The 14,097-nt window shown below is 35.7% G+C and overlaps 1 protein-coding gene across 4 annotated transcripts in view; it reads right to left on the reverse strand.

Moving 5' to 3' along the window:
* LOC141502675 (adhesion G-protein coupled receptor V1-like) overlaps window positions 1–14,097 on the reverse strand; it is a 456,940-nt gene that overhangs the window by 142,243 nt on the left and 300,600 nt on the right. For all 4 annotated transcript variants that reach the window (XM_074207517.1, XM_074207518.1, XM_074207514.1 and 1 more), the window contains 3 exons: window positions 8,876–9,125; window positions 8,109–8,248; window positions 5,442–5,602 (listed from right to left, as the gene is read on the reverse strand). In XM_074207517.1, coding sequence (XP_074063618.1) covers window positions 5,442–5,602; window positions 8,109–8,248; window positions 8,876–9,125 — 551 coding nt within the window. The remainder of the gene's footprint in view (window positions 1–5,441; window positions 5,603–8,108; window positions 8,249–8,875; window positions 9,126–14,097) is intronic.

The raw sequence follows: 14,097 nt of genomic DNA on the forward strand, positions 1-14,097 counted from the left end.
TAATTACTTTTTGAAATTTTCCCTTTCAAAAAACTAAATATTTAAAATAAGAAAATTTTCATTTAAACCATCTTTTAGGTTTTACAAAGCACTTTTTAATCTATTATTTCATTTGGTCCTCATGAAAACCCTGAGAGTTATGTACTATGGTTATCATTATATTCATTTTTAAAGTTGAGGAAATTTAAGTGAGGAATTAAATAATTCATTAATAGTTACAAAACTATTGTTAGAATTAGGATCTGGGGTGGCTAGGTGGTGCAGTGGATAGAGCACCGGCCCTGGAGTCAGGAGTACCTGAGTTCAAATCCGGCCTCAGACATTTAATAATTACTTAGCTGTGTGGCCTTCGGCAAGCCACTTAACCCCATTTGCCTTGGAAAAAACCCTAAAAAAAAAAAAGAATTAGGATCTGAATCCAGGTCTCTTGACTACTCTTTGTTCAACCATATTATGCTACCTCAAAGCCTATAAAAATTTGCTTATGATTTACTTAAATTCATTATCTGTAAAAAAAAATTTAACTAGCAAGTAAGGTTTCTTATAAAACATTTACACATTTTTCTTTACTTTTGTTCCTGAAAGTGAAATATAATCTTAAATTCTATGTATTGTAACTTTTCTCTCTACCCTCTCTCTATTGGTTAACTATTTCAGTTCCAAATGCACTAGCCCTCTCTTGTGCATCAGTCTCATATCATCAGTTGCTTGGTGGATATTTGAGGCTGCTCTGAGGCACAGTACACAGAGGGCTGGACTTCTAAGCAGAAAGACTTGAATTCAAATCCTTTCTGAGACACTAACTCTATAACACTGGGTAAATTATAACCTTTCTTAGACACAGATTCTTTATCTATAAATTGGAAATACTATACAGAGTTGTTGTAAGGACCAAATGAGATAACATTTATAAAAGCTTTAAAAAGCTTAAAATCTTTTATAAATGAATTTCTTTTTTTATTATTGTTAGTGTTACTATTTCAAATTGAATGTCTCACTGACCCTCAAAATCTATATAATTAAAAAAGGAATTATAATCTTTCTCCCAAGCTTTCCATCCCTCTGCCTAATTTTCTCATTTCTATTGAGGGCACCACCAGCCTTCTAGTCAATCAAGACTGCAACCTAGAGACACATTTGACTCTTCATTCTTTCTCCTACCCTCTATCAAATTAGTTGCTGAGTTTCATTGATTTAACAACATTTCTCGCATTCATACCCTTCTCTCCATTCACATGGCCACCACCAAAATAAAGTATTTATTGCTTTTCACCTAAACTATTACATTTGTCACCTAACTGGTCTTTTTGCCTCCAGTTTCTCTTCAATTCTCAAATTTCTATTTCTAAAATATGCCACTCCTCTGTTCAAGAGGTACTATGGGTTCCCTATTGCCTCTAGGATAAAATACAAACAATTCTGTTTGGCATTTAAAACACTGCACAAACTGGCTTCAGCCCATCTTTCCAGGCTTACTGCTCATTAATCTCCTTCATGTACTCTTTATTACAATCAAACAGGCCTTTTGCAGTGCCCTTGTATTTGGCATTAGCTCTCCTATCTTCATGTCTTTGCAAATGTCTTGCTTGTTGGGAGTGACCCCCCTTTATACTTGCACCATGGCTCGTTAGTCTCTTTTATTCTGTACTTTACTCTGAACATTTCCTTTTCCCTGTCTACAAAAGAATATCAGCTTCTTCGGGGCAGGAATTAATTTCCCACATCCCCAATTGCTTAGCTAAAGTACAGTTCTTGGCAAAGAGAAATGCTTTTTGAATGTACAAATGAATTTAATCAAGTCTTCAGTGCAGAAGATCTCAATTTTTTTTTCTCAGGAACCCTTTACACTCTTTAGAATTATTGAGAACTTCAAACAGCTTTTTTGTATATGGATTATATCTCTTGATAGAAGATATTAAAAATTAAAATGTCAAGTGTTATTATGAAAATGGTTGTGACTTCCTGGTCCCCCTAAAAGAGTCTTGTGGACTTCTGGAAGCTTCTGTCAGTCCAATTGCCTCTGTGGATTTAGAACCCTCCCAAGTCTTTTTTTTTTTTTGCCTTCTGATTCTAGGAGAGGATTGTATTCCCTTCCTCTCATACATCCTTCATAGATGAAACTCCAAGTATTTCCTGGGTATCAGTACAACACCTTGACTATCCGTCTCACATATCTTCACTTCATGATCAGTCTTATTTTCCATTTGTCCATATCCTGGTTGACATCTTTTCATGCCAGTTCTTGCAAATGAGTCATCATTACTGTTTTATTTTTTACTGATGAACAAAGTCTTATGAAAAGAAGCATACAATGTTGGAAGTAACTGAAACCCAACAGGAAAAGTTACCTGCCCCAAATCATACAACTATTTGACTGCAGAATTAGGACAAAAAAGCAGATTTCTGTAATTCCCAGACTATTACAGCAAGTTCTCATAAAAATTCTCTGAAGCAACATTTTAAATTTTTAGAAAGTTCTTAAAGTTGCAATTATAGAATACCAAATAACTGATTATATTGATTAAGAAAGCACCGTTACCACTAACCCCCCCCCCCAAAAAAATCAATACAACTTCTTTTATCTAAAACAATCAGTTGACTGGTACTATTTTTAAAAATTAAACTAGTTATTCTGGTATTAGAGATATGATGGTTTAATGGAGTCAGGAAAACCTGGATTCAAATCCTGCTTCTGATACTTAATATGTGACCCTAAATAGATTATTTATCCTCTTCATGTTTCATACACCTCCCTGGGACTTAATCTATTAATTCATAGATAGACTTTATTCTGATCATGCTCTCTTAATGTCTAGTCTAAATACTTTCCCAAATTCAGAATATTTCAACAAATAATTATTAAGCACCTCTTGTGTTCAAAAAATGTAGCAGGTATAAATATATAACAGCTTTCCAACCCAGGGATTTGCTTATGACTTGTGCATTAGAAAACAATAATCAGGACAGATTATTTTGATTATTAAGTGTATTCAAGACTATATTTGCTTATTGGCGCCACTTCAGGGACCATGATTGTAGGGGAAACTTGGGAAAATTCTAAGCACATAACAACAGTGTTGTTATGTTATGTTATGTTATGTTATGTTATGTTATGTTATGTTATGTTATGTTAGTTATTTATGTTATTTTATGGCCCTGAAGAAGTGATGAGCTTCTTGGATGTTTCCTGCCATGCAATAGCCCAGAATTGAAAGCATTTGACATTTCAGAATGGCATCAAACCTTGAGTTATCCCTAGGTCCTCCCTCTGCCCCAGGAAATGGGGGTGTGGGTGGGATTAGGATAGCATCTTTTAAAAAAAAGAGAAAGAGAAAACTTCTAGCCAGTCTTATTTATGACTTCTGTGTGGTCCCCTCTACCACATAGAGAAAGGAGTGAGTCGGAGGAATGGGCAGACACAACCAGGCAAGCATGCACCTGGGCCCCTGGCTGTCTTTCCCGAATAAATGAACAAACAGTTCTCAAGTTGGACATGTCCAGGCTTTCAGGTCACCTTTTGATTTCGAAAGGTACTTGGGTACTGGGTCTAATGCAAGGAGCATCTGTCTGGGAATATAGGAGTGAATTGCTTGAGATCAAAGATACCAAGAGGCTTGGGTCCAGAGTGGAGATGATAGTGTAGAGGTGAGGTGAAATGGTAGAATACACAATCAGCAATCCCACAATCTGTGTTCTAATGAAGCTTGGGTAGCTGACTCCCAAAAGATTATAACAGTAGATAAGTCATTGAATCCTGTTTTAAGTGTGTTGGTTTATTGTCAAACCCATGTTTAGGCATGTTCTGTGTTTATTGGTACTTGGTCTTATTCATAGCTTGCATTGAGTACCTATTAACTTCTTCCCTTTCTGTGAGTGAGGACAGTGAAAGGCTTCAGGGAAAAGGTGAGACGTCAACCTGAACCTTGAAAGCAGCACACACATGCACACACGCACACACACACACACACAGAGACATGCATATGCATGCATATAACACACAGTATGTATACAATGCTTTATGCATGTATGTTATGTGTGCATGGTTATACATTTCAACACTGTACACGTGTGTATCATAAGTATTCAATACATGTAGGTGTAGATCCACATGCAAACTACATCTTACACATAGACATATTTTCTCATACTTTTTTTTGAATTATGGTAATGAAGAATTACAAAAATTTTACTTGAGCTATCAAAAAAGTGATAAAGAAATAGTTCTTATCAATGTCTATTTGTATACAAATCTAGTTAATAATGTTATATGTACTTGATTTTATAAGCTTCTGTGTTCCCTTTTTGATGTCTCTCTGAATGTCTAGTTTTGAGCATCTTTCTCCATGTGTGTATTTCTTCTTGTGTCTCCTTGGACTATTTTTGTGTCTATCTTTCCATTTCTCTGTAGCTCTCTGTTTTGTACTTTCTATTACTATCTCTCTGTTTTTCTGTCTCTCTGTCTCTCACTCTCTTCTCATACTCCTGGACCATCATAACTATTACTCTTCTCCCTAGTCTGTTTCCCCTCACTTCTCTTTTCCTCTTCAAGAATAAGACCTGAGGAGCAGATAGGTGATGTAGTGGATAGAGCACCAGCCCTGCAGTCAGAAGGATCTGAGTTTAAATATGGCCTCAGACACTTAATAATTACCTAGCTGTGTGACCTTGGCAAGTCACATTAACCCCACTGCCTTAAAAAAATAAAAATTTAAAAAATTGTAAGAGTTGATTATGGCATAAAGCAAATTCAGATTTTTAAAAATAGATCTATTGTATTTATTAAGCAAAATTTTGTTTCTTGTTCCTAATTTAAAATAGAGATTAATAGAACATTCATAATTCTTTTAAGAAAAAAGAGAGCCCTTGATGAAATTAACTTATACTTGTGGGGAAAGCAATTTTTTTTGAAGAAAATTACTTTCAATAGGAAAAAAACATTTTAATTTTTTCTTTGGGACTTAAATGTGTTTTTACAAGTATACATATAAATGTATGTTTATTTAAGATATTGCCTCTATTTGATATGAAATTAGCTTTGTGTCTTCAATATAATTCTAACATCTTCCATTCAAAGAACTAACAAAATGTGTTAAATCAAATTTTCTTCATTTTGATTTCAGGTGATAAATAACAATAATCAACAGACCTTAACAAGACCCTTTTGTATGAAAGAATATCCCTTTAGGGCTCCATGTCTAGGATGTCAGGTAAAATGCTAATCATAAAATGAAGGTAGTTTCCTTTAAAAACAAATATAATTGGTTTTCAATATGTACTATTTTGTTTTGTACTTTTCCAGCACTGATTGCATTCTAATAAAAACTTACAACATGAGAACTGTTCATTAATAAAGTGTTCTTTATCACATATGTACAATATTTTTTAAAAGTGTTATTTTTATTTTTCTTATCATGATTAACTTAAAGAAGCAATCTACTGACCTGAGATGCAAATAAATCCGGAAGAAAAAAAAGCCTCATTGTAGGAAGACAACCTATCTGTCTGGGCATAGACAGCATACATAGACATGTGTGAACAGGTACATTCCACATAGTCTGAAGTGACATCAACCACTTTGCAAAACTGACTATCAGACAACCAGCTGGAATAAAAACAACAATGAAAATTACCATTCTTATTTCATTAGAGCACTTAAGGTGTTGAGAAGGATTGCAGAGTAAAAGCATTTGCTGAACTTAAGTGTTCTTTAGTCAATCCTTAAATAAATCCCATGGTTAAGCAGAAATGCTGAGGAGAATAGCTTGTACAGAACAAGAAGAAAATACCTTCCTGAGATTGAACCACAGAATTAACTTGGAAAAGTGGCCTGCAAGGCTAAGCAAATGAAAATGAATACCATGTGTTTTAGAGGATAATTTTATAATTACACTTTTTAAAAACCAATCAAAATCAAATACAACCAAGGTTAACAGTAAAAAAAAATAAATAATACACCAGCTTCACCTGTGCAAAGAAAACAAGCCTTCAAAGCAATTACTGTTGTAGAGGGTTGTATTAATCACCTCATCACTTAAGGAAAAATAGGGGGAAAATCCTATGTAATATATATATATATATATATATATATATATATATATATATATATATATATATATATATATATTTGAGCTATGAATCACTTTAAATTCTTTCCAAACTGATATCTTTTACACAATCTGACCTATGAGCTGAAAACATTTTACCAAGTATAGCCAGTATATCCCATCAAAGATAGCCACTTTTTTTCTTAGCAATGTTATATAATGCCATTGGTTGATATCTTTTCAGTGTTTTGTGCTTTCCATTCTCCTTTTTAAAATTTTTTTGTTTCATATATTTTAATAATCACAGAGAAAATAACATAATGGTGGCAAGGGCTCTAATTGATATGTGCCAAGATTCCATTCTTGCCTTGTATTATTCAAAATTCAATAGTTTTGAACATTCAATAGTATCATCAGTAACTTAGATGAAGAAAACAATAATTGCCAAATTGGTACAGAGGGATGGAGGGATGTAAAAGAGGAGGGAGGGAGAGAGAGAGAGACAGAGACAGAGACAAGAGAGAAATAATGAGAAATGAGAGATATGAAAGTTACATATGGATAGGGAAGAGAAAGGGTTAGAGGAAAGGAACATGCATTTATTAAATGCCTGCAGATACTGTATTAAGCATTTTGTCTAAAAATATTTTAGAATTTGAAAGAACCTGGGAGTAAAGAAGACTGGAATCCATTTCATGTTTCCCCTGAATTTCTAAGAAAAATTCTACAAGGGCAAAAGATTCTTAAATTCTAATTTCAGAGATAAGTTTGAGATGTTGATTACAGTCAGGGAACTAAACAACACTACTGAGATCAAAAATTAGAAATCATGAACCTCAATTCAACCAACTAGGCATGAAAAGTCAACAATATTAGAACTATGAAGGGTCAACCGGCTTCACAGATCCAAAGTTCTGTTACCGGTTCCTGAATATCTTTGATCAGTTGCTTAATCAGTTTAATGTTATATCATAAACAGTCACATCCAAATTTAAAGAAAGACCTGCAACTGATATTCCAACATTTACATTTAATGTGACTTTGATCAAGTCATTTCCCTTTTGGGGACTTTGGTTTTGTTATTTGTAATATGAGAAGGCTGAATTAAATGACCTCCAAGCTCCATAGTCTAAGATCCTATGAATATGATCATTTCATCATTTCTAACTAACTTTTCAATCCAACATAATAAATAATGAATGATATCAAAGCATTAAATTTCTATACCAATATTGGAATAGAAATTTGAGACCTTTCCCTAGACTAAACAATGATCCAGTCTTGATATGTTATACCAGGTTATTAATGAACGGGAAATATAAGAATAGCTAACATCTTTTTCATAGCACTTTTGATCTCCACACTAACCTTCTGAAGTAGACAATGAAAGTAACTTCATTTTATAGACAAGGACTCAAGCTAAAAGGAAATGAGTGAAATGAGTGGCCCAAGCTGTCATAATGAGCAATATCAGTCAAGACTCAAACCCAGACTTTCTCACATATGATACTCTTTTTTTCCTTGCCACAAGTGCCTCCATCAAGAGGGCTTTCCTAGTTGGCCACATAGCAGTAGTGATTCCTATGACTGAAAGGCCAGATTGGAAGGCAAAGAAAGAATCCTTTTTTCAACTTTGTAGATCAGTTTATGATATGACTAAGGTGGATTTTACCAACCTAGGCTGCTGGCTTTGTAGCATTTCATGATGGAGGGAGAAAGAAGGGAAGGAAAGAAAAATAAGGAAGAAAATGAGGGAGAGAGAGAAGGAAGGGAGGAAGTAAAGAAGAAAGGGAGAAGGAAGGAGAAAGAGAAGAGAGGAAAAAAGAAAGGAAAAAAAGGGAGGGGGAAGGAGAAGAGAGAAGGGAGGAAGGAAGGGAAAAAGGAAGAAAGGAAAGAAACTTGGGGGAAGAGAGGGAGGAATGGAGGAAGGAACATCACACTGTCATAGCATTCTCTACCTCTTTCCATGGAGTTAACCAGAAGTGAGTAACAGAAATGATATTCAAATATAGCTCAAAGTAATGCTGAACTTTAGAAAACAAAAGCTACAGTTGTGCAAAGTACCTTGCAGCAGCCTGATTCCAAAGGAGACACAAGGACTTCTGGGGAACAATCCGGTGTTCTGGAGCATAAATCCGATAAAGGACCTCATTGTTGTCTGTCAATGGATAGGAACTCTGACCCTTCACACTCAAAGATAAAACCTGTAGCATTAAAAAAATTAATTAAAAAAGGTTTTAAAATAATCATGGTAAAACTTCATGGATATTTTCCAGTTAGTATCACCAAAATTAGCTCCCTTTAACCTCAGTTCAGATCTTTACTTCATTCTTATAATTTTCCCCCATTCAACAATCCTTAGGCCATTTATGAATAAAATGCCCCAATGGCTTTTCATTAATTGTTACATAATTACATTTTATTTCACATTAATACTGAGATCACGAACAACTCACCATTCCAATCATCTTGGTTTTTTTTCTTACTGACTTCACTGTGTTTTTTGGCATTAAGTATTTGGGATTAGCTTAAAATTGAATTACTTTCTTTTATCATCACTTTCTAGAACTTCATTTTCAAAAGGTCAAGCAAATATTTTACATGTATTTTAATTATATTTCAACTGTAAAATCCTACATATTATCTACAGAAAGAAGACATTTTTAGCAAGCAGATATAATGTCTGGTATGTCCACGAGGACAAGGGATTTTACTTTAGTACGCACATCAGAATGGTGAAAAAAAATGAACCAATTGAGAACACTGAGGTTAACAGAGGACAAACATAGATTCCATGAAAACAAGAAATCACTTTGAAATGAAAAACCTACCTTATTTTTCAGGGCTAGAACATTGTTACCAGTTATAAACCACTGTTGGCTGCTATATTCTGTAAACTGTACTAATTTGCATCTCTTTTCATCAGCCATAAGACTTGTATCTGGGACATCCAAAAATCGTTCAGGAACTTGTATATAATCCCCCTCCTTTCCTTCAAACTTGTGTCCATTGATTTGCTGTGGATACCAATGAAGAGCTAATATTGACAAATATGGACATTTGTCAAGGATAGTTTTGCTTCTGTTGAAATAGAAAAGAAACAATTCCTTTGAAAAAAGGCTACAAACAGAAATAAACACAGACATGAAAAATACCTTCTTAGAAAGATTTAAGTTAACTCTGCAAAATTTGGTATATATCTGTTTTTAGTTTGGTATATATTTGCTGTTGTTTGTTTGTTGTTAGTTGGTATATATTTGTTTTTAGTTTGGGATATATATTTGTTGTTAGTTGTTTGTTGTTAGTCATTAAAGCCATGAAGGTACAGTTCTGCCATTTCACTGAAATTCAGAAATATACTGACTGCTACAAAACATATTATAATTAAAATTATTTCAAGGTAAAATAAGGTCATGTGGCTCCCATGATGAAAAACTTTCTGGTACCTAAAAATAAACCATGTTAGCTCCTGAATAAAATAAATCCTCCCCAGACAGACATTAAGGTCATTTACTATACACTCAGGGTATGTATCCAGCCTTATTTTACCTTAAAATCTGTATGATGCCTTTATCTTCCTTTTTATTTTATTCAGATCAGTTTAATACTACAAAAATATATTAATATCTAAATGTACATGAAAATGTACCAGAAAAATCTTTTTTTGTTTTTAAGACTTTTAAATGGATAACATTAATACTAAATAATGATAAGCAAAGTGCTATCATTCTTATATATACTTTGTTTTTTTTACTTAAGCTGTCAGACACCATAAAATATTCCCTTAAAATGACAGACATATTTCAGAAGCCATTATATTATATGTATATAGATATATTATATATACTTAATTTAATATTTTATGATATAGTAAGGAATTGATAATTATGATCCACTTTGTAATAAACATTTTATTTTCTTTCCATTTTTAAACTAGTGAGCCAAATATCGCAAGTTTTTTAGTTTAATCATGCCTCAATGACTAAAAAAATAACTTAAAATTTTAATTTCATTTTCTAGTAAAATTATGGTTTGACGTCATTGTATAAATTATAACATTGGTATTTTCCCCTTCCTCCATTCTTATGCATTAATCATGGTTTGAAAGCAAGGATGTTCTGCTTAATGAGAAATACCTTGTTAGAAAGATTTAAGCTACTCTACTGAAAACCAGGTTCCAAGAAAAGAAGCAGAGGAAATATATGCCTTTTGTTTTACTGCTACTGCCACTCTGGGACCTACTATGGGGAATTCTGTTATGCCAACTTTTGCTCTTTTTGAAGTAAATATTTTAGAGGACAGGGTCAGGTACTATTCAACACTAGACCAGCTTCAGTGAGGGAGTAGAAAAGAAGAAATGGTTTATGTTCTCAAGGAATCTGTGTACACACACACACACACACACACACACACACACACACACACACACACAAAATGCATTTACTATTTGATTCCTGACGCAAATAGCTATTTAATAAAAATTATCACTTGTCAAAAGGTTTTTAAATAGGAAACTTTTTTCATTTCAGAAGTAGATAAAAATTTATTCATTCATTTTGGGAATAGAAAGGTGCATATGTGAACTAAAAGCAAAAGCATCTTTGGGGAAAGTGGGTGTGTGTTTGTATGTGTGTTTCTCTGTGTGAGAGTGTGTGTGTGGGGGGAGGGTGTAAAATGAGTTTTAAGCAAGCAAGGTCTTGCCACAAGTTATGGACATGGATTAACAGAGGAGAAGAAAGGGAAATTTTCCAGTCAATGGAAGCAGGATGACTAAGAAGTCTAATAAGCAAGCAAGTTAGAAGACTGGCACCAAAAAATAAAAGAAAAATCTCAGTGATTTACATGCAAAATATGTTTTACACATTTTGAAAAATATTGAATGTTCATTCAGTCTAATACTTCATCATTTAAATCAGAGCCTAGTTTGAAATAAAAACACATGGTAAAGCATTTTATAAATTCTCATTTTCCCTCTAAAGAAATAGCTAATTGAGTGTTTTCTCCCCTATGAAATTCCATAGGACACATGGTTGGATCTTACAGTGATTCTCAAAAAAATTAAAGTCAAGCCTATTTAAAAAAATAGAACACTAATTGAAAAAAAAGGGTTTCTTAAAAATATTAAAGTGAGGAGCATGTAAGTGGTGCAGTGAATAGAGCACCGGCCTTGAAATCAGGAGGTCCTGAGTTCAAATCTAACCTCAGAGACTAATTACCTGGCTGTGTAACCTTGGGCAAATTACTTAACCCCCTTGCCTTGCAAAAATCTAAAACAAAAAATATTAAAGTGAAACTTATTTAAAAATAGAAGACTAAGTGAATCATTTTAATGGCAAAAAAAGACAACAAAAAGAGGGCTTCTCAAAAATTATGAAGTGAGGGGGTAAGAGCCAAGATGGCGACCAGAAAGGATCGTTCTCTGATAAAACTCATAAGCTAAGGACTTTAACTAAATTTTCAAAAGACAGAACCCACAAAGGGACCCAGTGAGGCAGTTCTCCTACTCAAGGTAACCTGGAAAAGAGCAGAAAGGCTCTGCTCCCCAGGGTCAGAGGGGCAGCTGCCAGAGGGGTGGCCCGCCAGAGCAAAAGAACTTCAGCCTCCTGGAGGCAACCCCAGGGCACTGGGAGCCACAGCTCACAGCAGTGGGGGGGTCTTCTGAGCCTGGGAGCACCGGGCACAAAGTGGGGGAACAGCGGGGCGGGGGGGAACCTCTGCCAGAGCGAGCAGGGGAGCCCAGCCCTCAGGGCACACAGCCAGCAGCTTGCCCAGCACATCCAAGATCCAGGAACAGAAGCAGGCAGAGCCAGTAAGCAGGAGCCCCAGGCCATGAGCCCATTGAACCTAGGGAGGGGAGTGAAGAGAGAGAGACTGCAGAGCTCTGTCCTCTGCCCCTGGAACAGGACTCTGGGGCTCTGACCACATTCAGATACTGATCGCAGTCTAACCCCCCCCAATAGAACAGCAGGGCCCCCCCACCTCGGCCCCTTGGCAGAGGGGGACACATATGGTCATTCACAGACCAGGAGGGAGGACAGGGCCTCACACACTGAGACCCTTGTGGGAGTGTCCCAAAAACTCAGGAAGCACCCCAAAACCAGGCTCAGGCTGGGAAAATGAGCAAGCAGAGAAAAAAGAGGAACACCATTGAGAAATATTTTGCAAATGAGCTCAAGAAGGATCAAAATACTCAGTCTGAAGATGAGGAAGCACAAGCTCCTGCATCTAAAGACTTCAAGAAAAACAGAAAATGGGCTCAGGCTATGACAGAGCTCAAAAAAGACTTTGAAAATCAAATAAGGGAGTTAGAAGAAAAACTGAGAAAAGAAAGGAGAGAGAGATGCAGGAAAAACATGAAAATGAAGTCAGCAGCCTAGTCAAGGAAATCCAAAAAAAAAAAATGCTGAAGAAAATAGCATGCTAAAAACCAGCTTATGTCAAATGGATAAAACAGTTCAAAAAGTTATGGAGGAGAGGAATGATTCAAAAAACAAAATTGGCCAAATGGAAAAAGAAAGATAAGAAAACTCTCTGAGGAGAACAAATCCTTCAGACAAAGAATAGAATTCAGGGAGATTGATGAATTTACCAGAAATCAGGAATCAATACTTCAAAACCAAAAAAATGAAAAATTAGAAGAAAATGTGAAATATCTCATGGAAAAAACAACTGATATGGAAAACAGACTTAGGAAAGATAATGTAAAAATTATTGGAATACCTGAAAGTCATGATCAGGAAAAGAGCTTTGACATCATTTTCAAAGAATTACTACAGGGAAAATTGCCCTGATATTCTAGAAGCAGAGGGCAAAATAGAAATGGAGAGAATCCACCGATCCCCCAGAGAAAGAGATCCCAAAAAAACAACCCCTAGGAATATTATAGCCAAGTTCCAGAACTCCCAAGTCAAAGAGAAAATATTACAAGCAGCCAGAAGGACACAGTTCAAATATCGTGGAGCTGCAGTCAGGATCACACAGGACTTAGCAGCAACTACATTGGAAGCTCGTAGGGCTTGGAATACAATATACCGGAAGGCAAAAGAGCTTAGAATGCAGCCAAGAATCAACTACCCAGCAAGGCTGAATGTCCTCTTCCAAGGATAAAGATGGACTTTCAATGAACCAGGGGAATTTCAAATGTTCCTGTTGGAATGGCCAGAGCTGAACAGAAGGTTTGGTCTTCAGATACAGGACTCAGGTGAAGCATAGAGATTGGAGGAAAAGGGGAAAATATGAGGGACTTAATGATGATGAACTACATGTATTCCTACATAGAAAAATGATATTGATAATACTCCTATGAACCTTCTCAGTTAATAGAGCCGGTAGAGGGAGCTTTTATAGTTGAAGCACAGGAGAAAGCAGAATTCAAAGATAAAATATGGTGTAAAAATGGAGTCAATAGAAAAAAAAAGGGAAATGTAATGGGAGAAAGAAAAAGGAGAAGGGGAATAGGCCAAGATATTTCATATAATGAGATTTTTCTTTATTACAATGAACTATTGCAATGATATGGAAGGGGGGAAGGCAAAGGGGAATGAGGAAAACTTTGCTATCATCAGAGGTGGTTAGGAGAGGAAACAGCATATATACTCAATGGGGTATAGGCATCTGGAGTAAGAAGGAGGTGGGGAGCAAGGGGAAGGGGTGGGGATGTGAATAAAGAAGGAGAGGATGGACCATGGGGGGGGGGGAGTGGTCAGTTATAACACATTTTCTTTTTTACTTCTTTCAAGGGGCTGGGATTGGAAGGCCTGTGCGGGACCATAGGGCCAGGTGGATGATAGGCCTAAGGGGTGGTATGGGGGCTCAGGGCCTCTTGGCCCCAGAGCCAGGGATCTGTCTGCTGCACCACTCAACTACCCTACAGCAGAGTCAGAGTGAAAGGAGAGAGAAAATATAGTACATGGTAGTGGAGAAATACAAAAGGAGGGATCTGCTATCAGCAAAGGCAATGGTGGAAAAATATGGAAGTAACTTTTGTGATGGACTTATCATAAAGAATGTGATCTACCCGCGACAGAGTTGTTGGTGTTGGAACAAAGACTCA

The sequence above is a fragment of the Macrotis lagotis genome, chromosome X, assembly GCF_037893015.1.
Source record: "Macrotis lagotis isolate mMagLag1 chromosome X, bilby.v1.9.chrom.fasta, whole genome shotgun sequence".
Lineage (NCBI taxonomy): Eukaryota > Metazoa > Chordata > Mammalia > Peramelemorphia > Peramelidae > Macrotis > Macrotis lagotis.